At 21.7% G+C, this 19,290-nt stretch overlaps 5 protein-coding genes across 5 annotated transcripts; 3 read left to right on the forward strand and 2 right to left on the reverse strand.

Moving 5' to 3' along the window:
* Positions 1-734: 734 nt before the first annotated feature.
* PBANKA_1022700 (protein GPR89, putative) lies at positions 735-3,473 on the forward strand (the record flags this gene model as incomplete). Its single annotated transcript, XM_034565317.1, has 1 exon — positions 735-3,473. One exon carries the CDS (start codon positions 735-737, stop codon positions 3,471-3,473), a length of 2,739 nt encoding a protein of 912 aa, XP_034422026.1.
* A 300-nt stretch (positions 3,474-3,773) lies between these two features.
* PBANKA_1022800 (glycine--tRNA ligase, putative) lies at positions 3,774-6,212 on the reverse strand (the record flags this gene model as incomplete). Its single annotated transcript, XM_034565318.1, has 1 exon — positions 3,774-6,212. The coding sequence occupies one exon, from the start codon at positions 6,210-6,212 to the stop codon at positions 3,774-3,776; it is 2,439 nt and encodes an 812-aa protein (XP_034422027.1).
* Positions 6,213-7,204: 992 nt separating this feature from the next.
* PBANKA_1022900 (DNL-type zinc finger protein, putative) lies at positions 7,205-7,939 on the reverse strand (the record flags this gene model as incomplete). Its single annotated transcript, XM_034565320.1, has 1 exon — positions 7,205-7,939. The coding sequence occupies one exon, from the start codon at positions 7,937-7,939 to the stop codon at positions 7,205-7,207; it is 735 nt and encodes a 244-aa protein (XP_034422028.1).
* Positions 7,940-8,525: 586 nt separating this feature from the next.
* PBANKA_1023000 (myosin-specific chaperone UNC, putative) lies at positions 8,526-11,987 on the forward strand (the record flags this gene model as incomplete). Its single annotated transcript, XM_034565321.1, has 1 exon — positions 8,526-11,987. One exon carries the CDS (start codon positions 8,526-8,528, stop codon positions 11,985-11,987), a length of 3,462 nt encoding a protein of 1,153 aa, XP_034422029.1.
* Positions 11,988-14,536: 2,549 nt separating this feature from the next.
* On the forward strand, positions 14,537-19,108 carry PBANKA_1023100 (conserved Plasmodium protein, unknown function; the record flags this gene model as incomplete). The annotated part of the gene is made up of 1 exon (XM_034565322.1): positions 14,537-19,108. The coding sequence occupies one exon, from the start codon at positions 14,537-14,539 to the stop codon at positions 19,106-19,108; it is 4,572 nt and encodes a 1,523-aa protein (XP_034422030.1).
* Between the last annotated feature and the right edge of the window lie 182 nt (positions 19,109-19,290).

The following is a 19,290-nucleotide window of genomic DNA, read 5'->3' on the forward strand; positions in this document are numbered from 1 at the left end:
TAATCATTGTGTATTATTACATAATATTTTTTTGTTTGCACATAGATATTTGCGCAGTTTTGCATTGTTATATATCATTTAATATGTTTATTAATAAAATGTATAAAATGCTTAAATACATTTTAGTTATTTTATTTTCCCAATGTGATGCGATTTTTTAACATTTTTATTTATCCCGCTTTTATCAAAATAGCGCATTTTTTTATCACGTTTTTTTTTGTCACTTTTTTATTATTAACACGCTTATTCACCAATAAAAATGTTTTTTATTTGTTTTAATAATTTTTTTATTTCATAAACACTTTGACATTTTTCGCTTTCAGCTTAATTTTGATAACGTATTATCATATATATTATTATAATATTTTTATAAATAAAAAATGAAGGAAAGTAAATAAGCTGATCAAGGGCTTTGTAAAATGTCAAAGGAATTAGGTTACACATTTTAACCTTTACTATTTTTCAGAATTTAAAAGAAAAAAACCATAAAAAATAAAAATATGTACAAGAATAATAATAGATAAATCGTCTAAAATAGTGACTATGTGATATGGACAAATCCATACATTCTGAAAAAAAAAAAAATCATACACACACACACATGCGCCAATGTCGTTAAACAATTGTATACATATGGGAATAAAAAACATACATTCATAGCGAAATAATAAAATATATTAATTTGAGGATAAAAAAAAAGTTGATATTTTGTTTATAGAACAAGAAGTGTGAAAATGATAAGCATAACTGTAAGTTTTTTATTTATATATCATTTAATATTGCTAATATTGGGGATAGTGTTTTTTGAAAATTATTTATTTAAAGATTTTGATAATAGCTTTAGTTTGGTAAAAATAATATTTTGTTTTTCTTTTGTTTTGTGTTTATCTTTGCTATCTATGATCATGTTTGAAATATTGGGATTTATAACAACATCTTTAAAATTGTTTATTTGGTATATTGATATAACATTTTTAGTTTTATTTATTTATTTAATAATACCTATAAGCTTAATATATACATATGTAACATATGAAGATGAAAAAATATCAAATAGTTTATTTAAGTTTAAATATTTTTATTCGGCTTTAAAAAAAATGAAAAATAATAAAAAAATAAATAACAATAATGAAGATAAAAGTGATTTTATGAGAAGACTTGTATATGTTAGTGACGATATAATCAATAAAATGAAGAATTATAATAATAAAATAAAAAGCCAAAATAAAAAAAAAATATTTAAAATTATTATAGGATGTATAATTATATTACCACTAATTTGGTTTACTTTATATAAAATATCAGTGGTAACATTTAAAAGTAATAGTGATGTTTATGATAAATATGATATATATAATATAGACAATATATTAAAAGAAAAATTAAATATAATAAATAAAGAGTTTGCTGATGAATATGATACAAATAATGAAAAAAATAAAAACATTTTTTTTATTAAAATTATGAAAAATTTGTTAATTTATATATCTGTTACTGGAATGACTATAGTTAGTGCATTATCTGCCTTTACTAGTTTATATTCTCCATACACAAATATTAGTAACTTTTTTTTTTTTGTTAAAATAAAAAAAGTTAAAGCTATTGAAAAAAAAATTATCTTTATAAAGGATGAATTATGCTCAAAAAAAAAACTACTTTTATTATATCAATATCCTAATTTATTAAATGATTATATAAAAAATCAAAAAAATCAAAATTCAATGTCAAATTTTACTTCAAATAGTTTTTATAACACTAATATTAACAAAACACATATCAACGATTTAAATTCACATAATAATTTTGGTGATCGTAGATATGAATATTCAAATATATCAAATGTAAATAATATAATATCTTATAAAGAAAATGATGGTGTATTATTAAATGCATCCCCAGATATGTCTTATTTTCAAAACAATAATCGAATTGACAATATTGATAGCAATAAATATTACAATAACGATAAAACCGAATGTCATAAAACAGATAATGATATAGAATACATAAGTTCAAAACCTTTTAAAAAGTGTAACTTATATCTTGGAACTCATAAATCAATATATAAAGACATTCATGATACATTTATGAAAAAAGAAAACGAATTTTGTAATATATTCAAGGGGAATAGTATATATAATAATGCAAACAAAACCGAAATTATTGACAATAAAGATGAAGAAATAGAATATAACACAAATAAAAAATTTTATGATGAAAAATATATTGATAAGGAAATAAATTTTAAAAGCTTTGAAGGTTCTGAAAAAATATTTGATAAAAATATAAGTGGTAGTTTCTCTGTATATAAAAGAAATGTAAAATCAAGCAATTATATGGATGAAAATATAAATTACAATAACAATTTTAATTATTTAGCAAATAATGAAAATTATAAACATGAAGAAATGGATGGTGGAAAAGAAATCGTAAAATATAATAGTTATTGTGGTGATTTATCAAAAGACAAAAATATTGAATATAATAATGTAACATATTTAGATAATGATGATAAAAAAAAAAAAAAATCATTTCTTTATAGTATGTGTTCATTCAAAAACATATTGACAAAGAATGATGATGTTCTTCCCTATAATAATAAACATAAAGAAGAATTATATGTAAATAAAAAATATATTTCTAATCTGCTTTTTAATAGTTTACAAAAACCATATAGAACATTAAAAAGTGTAAAAGATTTTTTTACACATAATATAATTAGAAATAAAAATAGACAAAGTTTTGAAAATATAAATCACCGAAGTAAAGAAGTATTAAAACAAGATATTAAAGCATTGGAATTTATGTCAAAAAAATTATATTTCTTATTAGATGAAGTAATAAAAGAGCAAATAAGAATAAATAAAAGTACAACATTTTCAGGAATGCTTTTATATTTATTAGGAATAATTATGTCGATATTATGTTTATACAAAATTATAAAAACTTGTTATATTATATATATGGTAGAAGTTCATTATAAATTTATATATACTTATAGTAGTGGTCATGCATTAATATTATTTTATTCAAAAAACATGGATTTTTCATTTATAAATGATTTAAAAAATGTACTAAACATTGTACATATAAATATAAATTTAGATAATTATGTAGTATCAATAACATCAATATTGTTATTATGTTTTATATTTACAAATCTAAAAACATTTATGGAAAAAATTATAAAATTAAGATATTCGACAAAATCATCTTTATATTCAAATTTAGCTATTTTATTAATGTGTGAATTAATGGGTTTATATTTCTCTGCTTACTGTATCCAACTATTTGATTATCTTCCCGTTAAGGAAAAAATTAAAATGATATATATATTTTTTAATAATAACATCCTGAATTTATTCAAGCTTAAATACCATTTTGACTTTGTTTATGTTGTATCCTTGTTTATTTCTTTGCTCCTAATCAAAATTCACCACAAAAACAGGTCAGAAAGTTTCAGTGAGTTGTGATATCTGAAGAGGGAATTTCAAATTCAACTTACCAAAAAATGAAGAGCCTGATGGTGCCGTTTTGGATTCAATTCCCCGTTGCCCACATTTTTCACTTTTTCATTTTTAAAATTTGTGCTCAATTTTGATTATTCTACATTAATAAAACCATAACATCCATGATAATTATTTAAATTTTGTCCAAATAATTTAAAAAAGGTGTAAACAGCCTCAGGCTTGTTTAAATAGCTAAAGATATACACATACAAGAAAATGTGTGTAAATCAAAATCTTGCAACTAAAAGCGTGTTCTTATTAATTTTATAAATCTTGTTGAATAAAAAGACCATATTTTTGAACATGATCAGACCATGAAGTTTTTTGTGATAATAATGAATTTATAATATCAGATACTTCTGATATATTAACTCTAATTTGGACCATTGAATCTCTATCTCTAAGGGTAACTGTTTTATCTTTTAATGTTTGAAAATCAATAGTTACAGCAAATGGAATACCTATTTCATCAGTTCTGGCATATTTTTTGCCAATAGAAACACTTGAATTGTCTAGCTTACAAGATATATTATGTTCATTCAAAATAGTTTGTATTTGTTTAATATATGGATAAAATTCTTTATTATTTGATATTGATAAAACAGAACATTTAATTGGAGATATTGAATAAGGTAATGATAAATAATTTCTTTCTTCTTTGTCATCTGTAAATTGTCTAACTCTAAATGAATGTTCTAAAATACAAAATATTAACCTTCCAATACCAAATGATGGTTCTATAACATTAGGAATAAAATTTGATTCTTGTACTTTTTTAGTATATTTTTGAAATGAAATCATATCTCGTGTTAATTCAAATGTATTATTATTATTTTGATCTGAATTATTTGAATAATCTTTTAAAATATATGTTTGATTTTTATTTAATTCTTTTTCAATATTTAATAAATCTTCTTTCGTTTTTTCATTTAATATTTTATAAATCTTATTTTGATCACTTTTAAATTTCATACCTATTTTTGCTTTGTTAGGAATAATTTTTACAAACTCAACATCAATAGGTTTATCATATTTTTGACAACCATATAGATTAGATCCAGTTGCATTCATATGATGTTTTAAATCATAAGCAGAGCGATCTGCATGTCCTACACATTCAATATATCCATATGAAGTTAAAATTTCTGCATCCCAACAGTCATTAGCATAATGTGCCATTTCTTTTTCTAAATGTTGTCTATATCTTATTCCATCTTTTTTTATTCCGCATTTTAATAGAAATAAATATGTTCTTGCCATAAAATATGCCAAAGCTTCATTACAAATTATTCCATTATTTACTGCTTCTTCTAAACTCATATTTGTTATAATATCTCCATTATCATTTAATTGATTTTCTTTTGGGTATAATGGTAATATTAAATGTTTATATAAGTCATATTTTTCATGTTTGCTTTTTTCAGGATTAAAAAAATATTCTATTTCACCCATTTCGAATTCACGAACTCGAAGTAATCCATTTCTTGGCGATATTTCATTTCGAAACCCTAATCCTATTTGTGCTCCAGCAAATGGCATTTTACCACCATTATATTCAAGTAGCTTTTTAAAATTTACAAAAATACCTTGCGCTGTTTCAGGCCTTAGAAAAGCTATGTTACTTTTATTCATATCATTTATATTTTTTTTGTTATTTGCTTCATTTTCAATAATATCATTTTCGTTATTTTCTTTTGGGCCTATTTTTGTTTGAAACATCAAGTTAAAGGGAAAAGGGTCTGATAAATCGTTTTTTTCAGGTGATTTAATGTTATACTTGTTAATTACATCTTTTATTTCATTTTCATTCATTCCATCTAATCGTCTCAATATAGATTCAATTTCTTGTATTGTTTGTGAATTATTGGTGTTTATATTTTCACAATTATCGAAATTTTTTTCTCTTTTTTCATTTTCATCGTTTTTTTGATCCTTTATTTCATCTAATTTATTTTTTAACCATTCAGATAAATATTTATCAGCTCTATAACAATCTTTCGTTACAACATCTTTAATCATTAAATCTGTAAATCTATCAACATGTCCAGATGTTTTTAAAACAGAATATGGAGTTATACAAGTTCCTTTTATTTCTAGCATTTCATCATAAAAAACAAAATGATGTCTCCATAATTTTTCTAGTTCATATTTTAACAAACAACCGGATGGTCCATAATCAATCAACCCAGAAACACCCCCATATATTTCAAAAGAATTTGTATAAAAAAGTCTTCTTTTTATTAAGCTTTCTAATTTTGGTCTATTTTCAAGCAGGTTTAAAGGTTTGCTAAATATATTACACACTTCATTTAGAGTTTTTTTTTTTTGTTTTAATAAATTTTTATTATTTTCATATTCTTTTTTTAGATCAGGATCATCATTTATAATTTTAATGGCTTCATTTCTTTCTATTAACGAAGATATTTCTTGACTTATTTTTTCGATTTTTTTTTCTATACTTTCACTATCATTTATATTCATTTTTATATTTGTTGGTTTGTTTGAAAAAAATACATAGCTTACTTTTTTCTTTGGTTTTAGTATTATATTCTTACGAAAAGTATGAAAGTTTTGTATATAAAATTTTTTTTTTATCCTTTTCACTTGTTTTATTTTATATACTGTTGTTACTTTACAGCTAGCTAAATTGTGTGATATTCTTTGTAAGAACATATATAGAACAATTGTTAAAATTATTTTCATATAATTATAAAAAATATAAAAACATAATTCTGATGTTTACAAATTTGTTATTGCTCAAGTAATATTTAAATGAATACTATGAATATGATTTTTTTTAAATTCGAAATATTTTAATTCTCTATATACAGTTTTTATTTCTGATAAAAAAAAAAAATTTTACAAAAATATAAGTAATGAGAATGTATATAAGTTTTTTTTTATTTATTACATAAAGCCCAGGGAAATTATAAAATTTATCAAGCCTAAATAATTATATATAACGATGGGGAAAAGGCATACAAACATATATTTGTAAAATATATATATATAGGGTTAAACTGAAAAATGATAATTCAAGTAATTGACGAAATAACCCTCTAAATATAAATCTACACACATTCCAAAGATTTATTGATAATATATAATAAAATTATTATATGTAGTAAAAATGCTTTTTTTTTTTTTTTATTATATGAATAAAAATGTGTTTCCAATTTTACGAATTGCCAAGAGTACATATCGACATATTAAATAAAATGAATATATTTCAAAAATATTAATTTGAAAGTTTTAGATATTAGCAAAAAGTTCAAATAAAAAAAAATCAAAGCAATGGAAATAAATAATTAAATTAATTCTGTTACAAAATACTAATTGGATGGGTAAAAAAATAAAAATAAAACAAATAAGCAAATATTGAATTTACGTTACATTATTTTAATTAAAGGAGATATAATATATTTTTCATATATTATCAATGCAAACAACTAAACAAGTAATAACTATACATATTATTTATACATGTTATATAACATGATATTTTGCAATCCCTTTGTAAATATGCTAATTTATATGAAAATTATTTAAAATTAAGATACCAAAAAAATAAATTATATTAAAAAAATAATATACAAAATGGGATTTAAAAAAATGGTGTAAATAAGTTGACTAAATTAAAAAGATTGAAATATTAAACAAATTTGGACATCTTATTAAATGTGCAATAATTTTATTCATTTATATGCATTTAGGAGATCATCTATTTCTAACAAATTGTTATATGAAAATTTTTTAATAACCTTTTCTCCTTTTTCTTGTATTATTTGCTCTATATTTGTTTTTCCATCTTGAAACCATCCCAATTGATCAGATATTAAATGAAGGTTACTACATTGTGGGCATCGAATAATAACAACTCCATTATTGTAAGCTTGTTTTGAAAATTTTTTTGCACTTTTTTTTTCACATATTTTACATGTAAACATTAAAACCATATATTCTTTATTTTTTTTTTTTTCATTTTCCATACTTGTTTGCTCATTTGTTTCAGTTTCACATACTCCATGTTCATCTAAATGTTTACTACTAACATTAATAATATCTGTCGTTTCATTTTTATTATTATTATCACTGGAATTTATTTTATTCTGACTATTTTTATTAAATACTGTGGAACCTATATTATTATGGGGTTGTTCATTTTTGCAATTTTTATTTTCTTTATATATATTTTTTGTACTATAATTATTCTTTGGGTTTGTAAAAACAATGTTATTATATTTCTTTATCCTTTGCACATTTTTATCAAATGGGAATTGTGATATTATTGTATAACTACCATATTGCTGTTTTTTAAATAAATATATTAATTTTTTTATATCATAATTTACCCTTTTTGGAATTAAATTATTATTTAAGCATGTTGATATTGGTACTTTTAAAAGATTACTCAATATTGTTTGAACCATTTTTTTTACTTTTTTTTTTCTTTTTTTTGCTTTTTTTTGTAAGAATAATTAAATTATTCTTGGTATTATATACAAATTACAAGAAATATTGTTAATTCATTGTTATATATATAGTGATTTTTTTTTTAAATGGTTTTATTAGGAAATAAAAAAATAAAAGAAATAATGAATAAATAATAATTCTTCACGTAAAGTTAATTATTGTGATATTTATTTTTTTTGTCATAAAAAATGCATATATTATATATAATACCTAATGCACAAATTATAGTGAACACGTTTTGGGGAAAAAAAAAATTCTTAAAATATTGCACATATAAAATAATTTTTGTATATTTAATATACTGTTACACATTAAGGAATATGGATTAGTATATAATTTATTATTTTTTTGTTATATTTTAATTATATTTATGTTTATGTATTTTTTTAAAATATTTTCATCATAAATATTCAAAACAAAAGAATTAATGATTATATTGTTTTGATATTTTAATTTTTTTATTTATTCATCCGATTTTATATTTTATTGTTTATATACATTATATTTTTGATAATTCCCTTCCGCTTATTGACTGAATATAATATGGAAGAGTTCAATGTAAATAATGTTGATGAAAAAAAAATTGAGGAAATAAAAAATGAAGGAAATGATATGTTTAAAAATAAAAAATATAAAGAAGCGATAAATATTTATCTTAAGGTCGTTTCATATCTGTCCAATGGCTCAAAAAATGAAATTGAAATAAAAGATATTGTAAAATATTTTAAAAAAAAAAATACTGAATATGAGAATGATGAAAAAGAAAAAGATAATGCCTCAGTTTCGCAATGGATAAATGTTAAAACTATATTTATAAAGATATGCCATAATTTATCATTATGTTATTATTTTTTAGAGCAATTCGAAAAATCGATCGAATATTGCCTATATATTAATGATATGGATATGAATCATTCAAAAAGTTATCATACACTAGGTTTGTGTTATGAAAAATTAAAAGACTATAAAAAATGTATATCATATTTTGATAAATGTAAAACCATATTGTCTACCGAAAAATCAAATCAAAAAGATGGTGTTAAAGGGGAAATGCGCAACAACAAAGCAGAAATAGATAAAATTAATGATAAATTAAAAATCATAATTAAGCACATAGAAGATAGTAAGTGTGTAAATACGACAACAATAGATAAGATTAAAAATATAGTTCTAGATAACAATAGTACAGAAGAAAATAAAATAAAAATGTTGCATTCTATTTATAATCAAAAGTTCTATTTACTTATTAAAGAAAATATTTTAAAATTTTTGTTCGATATAATAAATAATAAAAATAATAATTGTAGTTTGCATATGGAAAAAACTTGTTTATATGTTATATATAAAATATTATCTAAATTAGAAAGCGAAAATATGAGCATTGAAAAAGAAAAAGTTAAAAATAGCAAAAATTCAAATAGTTGTATTAGTACATTAGATGATATAAAATTTAAATATTACTACGATTTTGATTTTGTAAAACTTCTATTTTCTTTTAACGAACATTTCGATGAAAAATGGATAAATAATTATATTAAAAATAAAACGAATAAACTAGAAAATCTAAAATTTGATAAGGAAAAAGAAATGGAAAATAAAGAAGATTCATATAAGCTTACAATCGATACATTAGTGTACATATTAAATATTATAAAATATGTACATGTCATAAATAATGAACAAATATTAAAAATAATAAATCTTTATTATATAAATAGTGATAATTCAACTTTACAAAATAATGCATTAAGTGTAATTATTTTTATGTGTAAAAAGAAAAATTTTTTTATACAATCCTTTATTGATAAGGAAAAAAAAGCAAATACAAAAAAGTTTTTAGACACATTAAGTGAAAAATACAATATAGATACTAATAATTATGTTGTTGATTTTCATTTTTCGGATTCCTATAAAAATCCAGTTTGCATAAATTCAGAAATAAAAAAATTAATACAAAATTTTATAACAATGTATGATAACTTTCCTAATGATGTGGAATATTCTATAATTTTGATTATCACTTTATTAAACGATAAAAACAGGCCTATTGAAAAAGATACAGAAATAGGCGATTTAATACATGAATGTGTAGATTTATATTTTCATAATAATGAAATAAAAATAGAATGGTTTGTATTTGTAAAATGTTTATTTTTAGTTGATAAGGGTATTGTTTTAAATTATTTAATTGGTAAAATGGAATATATGCTTTGTATTTTAAATTTTATTAATAACTCTATTGGAAGAGAAACAAAAAAACATATATCTCTTTACATTGATGTAATGCTTCTACTTATGAATATATCCGAGTTGCGTTTTATGTTAAGTAATTATATCGATGTATATATAAATATTCTTAAAATGCTAAATTACGATGAAAATTTTTTAAAATTGTTAATTGGGGCATTTAAGCTATATATGCATAATGCTGATTTTAAGGAAAAAGTTGCAAAAAATATTAATTTATTTACATATTCAAAAGAAATGCTAAAAGATTTTCTTTTAAATTATAATAATCAAGAACAAAATACTGATAAATATTCACCTACATCTAAAATCAAAAAAAATGAAACATATAATGAAAAAAAAGAAGATTCAAAGTCAAATGATGAACTTTTAGAAACAAATTATACAAAAAATAAAAAACGTTCGAATATAACATATAGCAATGATGTTCTAAAAGATATTATTGAAATGTTATTTTATCTTAGTTTGCATATAGAATTTAAAAAACAATTATTGGAAGAAAAAAATAATTATATATTATTTTTTTTAATAAAAGCAGGAGAGGATATAAATAAAAAAAAATTAGACAATACATATAAATACATATATTGTAACACAATTAGTAATCTTATTTTGACAAGAGAAGATGAAAAAATACGAAGAAGAGAAATTAATAAAACGAATTTGGCAAACTTTGATAATGAACAAATAGAAGCTTTAGAACAGTTTTATAATAAATTACCAAATACAACTGGATCAAAAAACGATCCATTATATGATTATGGAGATAGTGAAACAAGCAAAAAATTAATTAGTTTATTATTGTTTAGTGAAAAATATAATATGAATATAAATAAAAATAATACTATTTCAAATATAGCTAACGATAAATATAAAAATGGAACTATTATTAACACGATTTACAATTTTATTAACAACAATTTTTTTACAACAAATATTGCTGAATCAATATGTGAAATAATATCTAAATTTGTAAAAGACAATAATAATATTGGTATTGTACTTGTTAACAATGGGTTGAAAACTTTATTATTGTGCTCTAAGCATATTACTAATAAAAAAAACTGTTCTCTAGCATTATGTGAAATATTTATAAATACCAATCCGAAACTAATTCATTTTTATGAAGCTTATGATTCATTACCATTACTAATTGACCAACTAAATCATGATGAAGAATTATTAATTTTTAAATCATTAATGGCAATTACTAATATATTAACTATTGATGAAAATGTGGCAATAAAAGCTATGAATCTAAATTTATGGACCAAGTGTTTTGATACTTTATCATCGGAAAATCAATATATAAGATCAGCGAGTTTAGAATGTATATGCAATTTATGCTCTCAAACACATGTCCATCAATATATTTATGATAAATATCAAAAAATTGTCAAACAAAATGAAAATAATAAAGAAATTGATTTTGTAGAAATACAAATAATATATGCTTTTACTATGGAATATGATAATTATAAGGCTGTATTTGCATCTACAGGAGCATTGGGAATGCTATCATCAGATCTACGTCTTCCATTTTATTTAATACAGACAAAATCCTTTAATCAGGTTTTTACTTCATTCCATAAAACTGATGATCAGAATATTTTATTGAGAATTTTAACATTTTTTAATAATATAATATTAAGTGAAAACATTCCTATCGATGTTATTGAAAAAATAAAAAAAGCGGTTAAGGAGAAAACTGGATTAAATGAGGAAAATATACAAATTGCCAATTTAATTCTTAATTGAATGATGTGGAAGAAGCCATGTTTTCTCATATGCTGAGACAAAATATATGAGCATTGTTTAGTAACATATTTACTACTATTGCTCATGCTTATCTCTATATAAATTGTAGCTTTTTTTTTACTCAATAAATGTATAAATATTCGTTACATATATGAATAATATATACGTATTTTTTTCATGCTTTTTATTTAAATTTTATTATGTAAGACTTATTTTATTTTTTTAATCTCATTGAAAATTTTAGCTATAAACATAATATAGATAAAAATATGAAACATAAATAAATATACATAAATACACAAATATATTGCTCATTGTTTGTATATGTAAATCCTCGAATAAGCATATATAATAGTAGAATAGGCAAGCAATTTAATTCTCTTTTTATGAAAATATAAAATGGTGTGATAGTTGCCTACACACACATATTGTGTAATTAAAATAGCTTTACTAAAATTAGTTATATCTACAACTAAATCGATTAAGGAATAAGCTGTTATTGTATGTCTATTTTATGCGAAAATATTTTTTTTATTTATAATTCATTGTTTAAGCTAGTTAATATGCTCCAAAAAAAATATTTATAAATATTGGTAGCTCGAAAATTTAATAATTGTTAAAAAGCTATAATGCGAAATAAATTAAATTACAACATTATTCAAAATTTTGGCTATAAAAAAAAAAAAAAAAAAAAAAACATATGATTTACCTGAATTGTTAAGAAAAAATTTATATATTAGCATTATTTTATAGTAATTTTTCCTAAAAAGACATGACTATTTATTTTTTTAGATAGTAAACAATTATTGTAAAAAGTACCTTATTCTATTATTATAATTTGTTGGTTACATGCTTTTAGTTTTTTTATTTATTTTTATTTATATTTTTATATATATTTTTTGGTTGTGTATTATAACTATTCTTATAAAATTATTAATTTATTAATCTTTAATATATATATTACATTTTTTTGTTATTGTTATTTTTAAAATTGTCTTAACGCTTTAGCCAAATTATTTCAATTTTTGTTATTAATTTTCGCAATGTAAAACAACATTAATGCTTACATTTGTTAGAAAAATCATGCTATTTTAAATTATACACATTTATTTTATGGTATTTATTTATTTATTTTCATTTTTTTACAATTCACAACATGTTTGTGAGAACGCATATTTATTCATATTCTTTTTAAAAAAAACGTTCTACAACATCAAATAATATATTATTGAATTAAAAAAAGAAAGGGAATATATTAAAAATTTTAGTATTCCCCTTTTTATTGTTTTAGCATTTTTTTATCCTATACATCACAATCGTTGCATGATATGTGTAATTTTGTTTCGTAGTATGAAAATAAGTTATTTAATTATATGTTAAATTATAAATATTATGAATATGAGGAAAAGGAGTAATTCGTTTTATAAATAAATAAATATATATATATATGTGTGTAACCTTGTGTTCTGCATAAATTTCCTTTGTTTCTATGATAGTAGAAGAAATGAATGCGTGACTCTCTTATATATTCAGTGATATATATGTATCATATATAATATATTAATAAATACCGAATTTTAGTTTTTCGGCTAAATATTACATGGGCATCATAATCATTATATTATTATAAACACAATTAAAAAATGTTGTAACATAGCTATGTATTAGTTTCTTAAGATTTTTTGTCAATATCGTTTTTTATTTTAAATAATTTTCATGAAAATTTTCTTCTTATCTTTTGATATATTCATTTTTTCGCATTTTTTGTGCATTTATGTATCTATTACAATTATAATTAAAAATAATGTCTGCGCTTGTTTAAAAGGAACCAATTATATGTCTATTTTGCAATGTGCCTTTTTAGCACCATATTATATATGCATGAACCATTTTTTTTGTAAAGCCTTTTGTATTTTAATTTTCATGTTTATTATATGATAAGAATTAAAAAGTTAATATGCTATCCAATATAATCATAATAAATTATAATTGGAATTTTTCATAAAGTGAAATGTTGATTTAAATATTAAAATTTAATTTCCTTTTTCGTTTTATTCTGGCAATTTATTAATATATACATATATGTTTATGGTAACTAAAATAATTCTATTGTTTTTCATTTTTCGTTAAATTATATTATGTAATTTCATCCAATGTAAATATTTAAAGATTTGTACACAACTGTAGAGCTTTACACTATAAGGCATTTTACATAAATATTAAGAATAATTATTGTGAAATTGTATAAGTATAAAAAACTGCATATACATAAAATTTTGTGTGCAATATATATCTTATATATTATTTAATCTCATGTTTTGTGATTTAAATCATTGCAGAAGTAATAAATAGCACTATCAAATGTATATTTATCTATATAATAAATTAGCCAAATATTAGGATAAATCTTAAAAATATAATATATTATTAGAAACTTTGCGATTTTTAGGGTCCAACATAAAAGTTAACTTTATAATATATTTATATATATGGGCATCTACTTATGAAATATTTTTTACATTATATAATATAAAAGTCTACAAAATATAATGAAAAAAACAATTAATACAATTACGAAAAATTATATTGAGGAATGCTCAAGTGCACAAAACAAAGATGTAGATAAAGACATATCAGTTTCCAATATTATAAATAGAGAAAAAAGAGAAGCAGAAATGCAAAATTTTGATGAAATAAAAGAACAGCAAAATAATATTAATTACATTAATAAGTATTTAACAAAAATTTTTAATTTCGAAAAAGATTCCCAATCATCCTTATCAAAAGAAGATACCACAAAAGGTATTAGTGGAAGTGATGATTTTAGTGAAACCCTTTCAAAAATGTTTACAAAAAATAATTCAAATATTGAATGGGAACTAGATAATACATATGAGTTTGAAACAATGGATGATAACAATTACATGAAATTAGAGTCTTCTCTAAGTAAGACAAATCCAGAAACATTTAATTTTAAAAACAAAGAAAATGTTAACAATATAAGCAATTTTAAATTAAAAAAGGCATATACAAATGGTGGTGAAGGGAATTATAATTTATTCTCAAGTAAATTGAATTTGAATAATTTTAATTCATTCAATGAGTGTGATAATTTAGACAAATGTTTTTCCCCCAATGCTGACGTTTTTAAATTTAAAAAAAATAATATACCAAATAATGAAATAAATGCAAAATATGGAAGTTTAAAAGAACCATTATACCAACACATAAAAAACAATAATTATTCTAAGAAGGTCGATGACAATTTGTTAACAAGAATTTTGCATGCTTTAAATGAAAAGAATGAAGAACAAAATAATGAACGAAATAATATAAACTTAAATAAGCAAATAATAGACAATATAAATAGTGTTAAAAACTGTGACTCAAAAAACAACGATAATAGAACCATAGGTGAAGCCTATAAGCAATTTCCTAATCATTCTGATGGTAACAATAATGAATTATTTCGCACTTATTTTAATAGTAGTTTGTTAAATTCGAATGGGGAATCAAAAGAAACACCAAAAAACGAAGAGAATCAAAATAAGGTGGCGAATAAAAACAATTTAGTATATAATTATTTTAAGAGCGAGGGGACGATGTTGAATAATACAAATAATAGCAAAGAATATACAGTCCCGGAATATAATAATATTTCCAATAATTATCCAAAATTTACTAACGATAATACAAATTTTTCTTACAATTCGCAAAATAATCTCCTAAATGAGGGCCAAAAAAGGGAAGACAAAATTTTTGCTAATTGGGGAAATAATACTAATGATAATAATAGCTGTTCACCTTTTACACATCCATTTAATAATATTTCTAACATTGAAATGAAGCAAAATAATGATTTAGAAGTAAAAAATTTCACTAAAAAAAATGATAATTATGATTATAGTAATTTTAATGCAAACAATTTCAGTATGAATGATATATATTCCTATGAAAAATATATTCCAAGTGGGAACAATTTAAATAACAAAAATTATAATTCACAAGATATAGTTGTAGAGACCCTTAATAATTTAGTGGAAAATTATTTAGGACATGAAAATAAAAATTTGGATCAAATGTTTAATGGAAAAGATAAGAAGAATGATCCAATACATAATAATTCCCAATCATCACAAATCAGGATAAACATGTATGAGGATAAAAGATTATTATCTGAATTAAATGAAATATTGTCTTCAAATAATTCGAATTCACAAACAATTAACAATAATATATATAAATACCAAATTTTATTAGAATATATTAACAATAAAATTGAAAAAGAAACAACTCATAATATTAATAACAATAATATGAGTAATGTGTCTGGGAATGTATATAATATTTTTGAAAGGAATGGCCATAATAATATTGACCACACCATTCAATTTAAAAATATGAATAATTATGTGCATCAATATAATAATGAATATAAAGATGATATAGAAGAAAGCAAAATTGTATATAATTGTAAAGAAAATAATAATAACAATTTTACAAAAATAAATGAATTTGATAGGGAATCTATGGAAAGACAAAATCATCCAAGTTCCAATGAAAATTATAGTTCTGGGCCTAATCTTGCTTATAATCCGCAAAACTGTATAAACAGGGTTGATAATGAAACATTTGTTGATGGGAATAGTAATATTCCAATGATTGATGTATTAAAAAATAAGATAAAATTTTTATTGGAAAATGAAAATAATGATGATTTATTAAATAAGTATATTATAGATACCATAGATGAGTATAACAAGAGAAAATATAATAAAGGCATGAATATAATAAATACAGAAAATTGTAGTAATAATAAACAAATTGGCGAAAAATCATTTAAGGAAAATGGTGATATAAACAATCATTCAGAAAGAGGTAATATAATAAATTACAATAATGAAAATATAAATGTTAGTCGAATTAAAGATGAAAAAGAATATCCATTTGCAGTAAATATAAATAATGACGATCTATATAATACTAGCAGGATGGTGGATAAGCAAAATGGATCATATAATGAAGGAGTAGGTAATAATTCAGAAGGCATTAAATTTTATAATTCTCATAATGAAAATACTTTGAATTTATGTAATGAAACAGATGATGTTCATGGTGATAATTTTAAATTATTCCTGAAAAACAAATTAGAAATAGTGCATGAAAATAATTACAACATGGATAGTAACAATAAAGGCGTAAATAACTGGGCATTTAATTACGATGAATTTAATCGTATTGCCAACATAAAAAGGGACGAATCCTTAGTAGAACCGAATTTATTATCAATAAGGAATGAAAACAAAATGGAGAATAGTAATATAACAGGCAGCTATATGGATAATAATAGCATGATTAACTCTAACGCGGATGAGAATTACAATTATAATAATGTAATGATAGATAGTTCATTTTGTAATATGCAAAGTGAAAAAGTCGGCGAAAAAAATAATGAAAGCATAAAGGGCCTAATGAATGAATCCCTTGAGACTTATAAGTCCATCTTTCAACATCCTATACATTTATTAAACAAAAATAATATTGTGCTTGATTTGGATAATTATGAAAAAAACTCACGAACTGATGTATTTCAAAATAGTTCAGTTATTTCAAATTCGAATAATGTAGAAAATGGGGCCATAATACATGATGTCGACACGTTTGAGCATGTTAAAAGAGAATCAGAATATAAAAAGATTCAGACAGATTACTATATAGCAAACAATTTGCCTAAAAATAAACAAAATGAACAAAAAGAAAACTTATTTAATAATGAATACAGTTTTTACTTAAAAAGCAAAAGTGCTGGAGCAAATAATAGACCGAATTATGATAAATATAATTATGAGACAAGAGGAGAAAGCTATTCTCAAAATAATGATTCTTATTGGGAGGATATTAATTTTAATATTAGAAGAGAAAAATGTGAAGATGATGAACAATGGAGTACAGTGGAAAAGGAAAACAGTAAATTTTTGGATAAAGAAGGAAAAAAAAAACTATCATTTTTTTTTAAAAAAAATAATTGCTCAAATAGTGGAAATGAAACAAATCCAGTGTGGAATAGAAATAGAAATTCAATAAAATTATCAAGGACATCTCCAAAATTGTCATTTCATAATAAATTTGATGAACTAAGGAAAGGCCATACCGAAAATTTTGTTAATGTTGTAAGTGGTAATAAATGTAATACTATAAACCAAAAGTTAAAAGGGCGATCATTTCTAAATAATGCAAAAATTTCTAAAAAAAAAAAATCTACAGAAATAAAAGATAAATTAACAATGGAAGAATTAAAATCCATATTAACTGAAAAAGATGAAGCAAATTTAGAGAACTTATTGCAATCGTTGTATGATGATAGAATATTGCCTTTGTTAATTAATGCAAAGGGTAGAGCAGATGAATTTCATTTTACAGATATATTAAAAAATAATATAAAAGAAGCTTATAGTTTATTTCCGGATAAATATGCAATAAAAAAGAGCACAGAAGTTGGTGAAGATTATGTAATATATTTTTTAAAAAAAAAAGTAAAGGATGATTATTTCTTTTCTACCAATAATTTAAAAGACACATATAAACCCCAATTATGGAAAAGTTTTGAAGAATATTTAAATGAAATAGCACAATCAGATGATTCAACATTATATACGTTTTCAGGTGGGAGATATGGTATGGCAAAAGAATTACAACGAAGAAAACTACCGTTTTTTGACGGGTTATATTTAGGGGAATTATGTCATATTGTTCATTTAAGTACTAATAAAAAAATGATAGCATATGAGAATAATTATTTAAAACCAATAAGTCAATGCCATAAATATACGAACGCCAAATTAGGGATTGCTAATACAGATGACAAAAATATGGAAAATTATATTATGACAATAAGTGAATTAAAACTTTATATGAACAAATTATTGAAGTATTATAAAGGTGGATTTAACATATCTACGTTAAAAAAAAAGTTAAAGAATAGATTTAATAAGCAGTTATGTGAAAGCGTTTTTCATTGTATTAAATTGATAGAAGTTTTGCAACTTAAGGAATTGAAGGACATATGCGTAGTTGACTCTGAGCTCAAAATAGTGAGGAGTATCCACGACGTGTTTCCATAATTGTTCGAACATTTTTTCGTTAGAACTATTTTATACATTTTAATATATTTTATGATATTAACATTGGCTTTAATTATATTTCCATATATGAACTATGCCATATACACATTTTTGTTCAGTGGAAAAAATATGAACGGAACTGAATACACATGTGATACATTTTTTTTAATAATATGATTTGA

This window comes from Plasmodium berghei (assembly GCF_900002375.2).
Source record: "Plasmodium berghei ANKA genome assembly, chromosome: 10".
Lineage (NCBI taxonomy): Eukaryota > Apicomplexa > Aconoidasida > Haemosporida > Plasmodiidae > Plasmodium > Plasmodium berghei.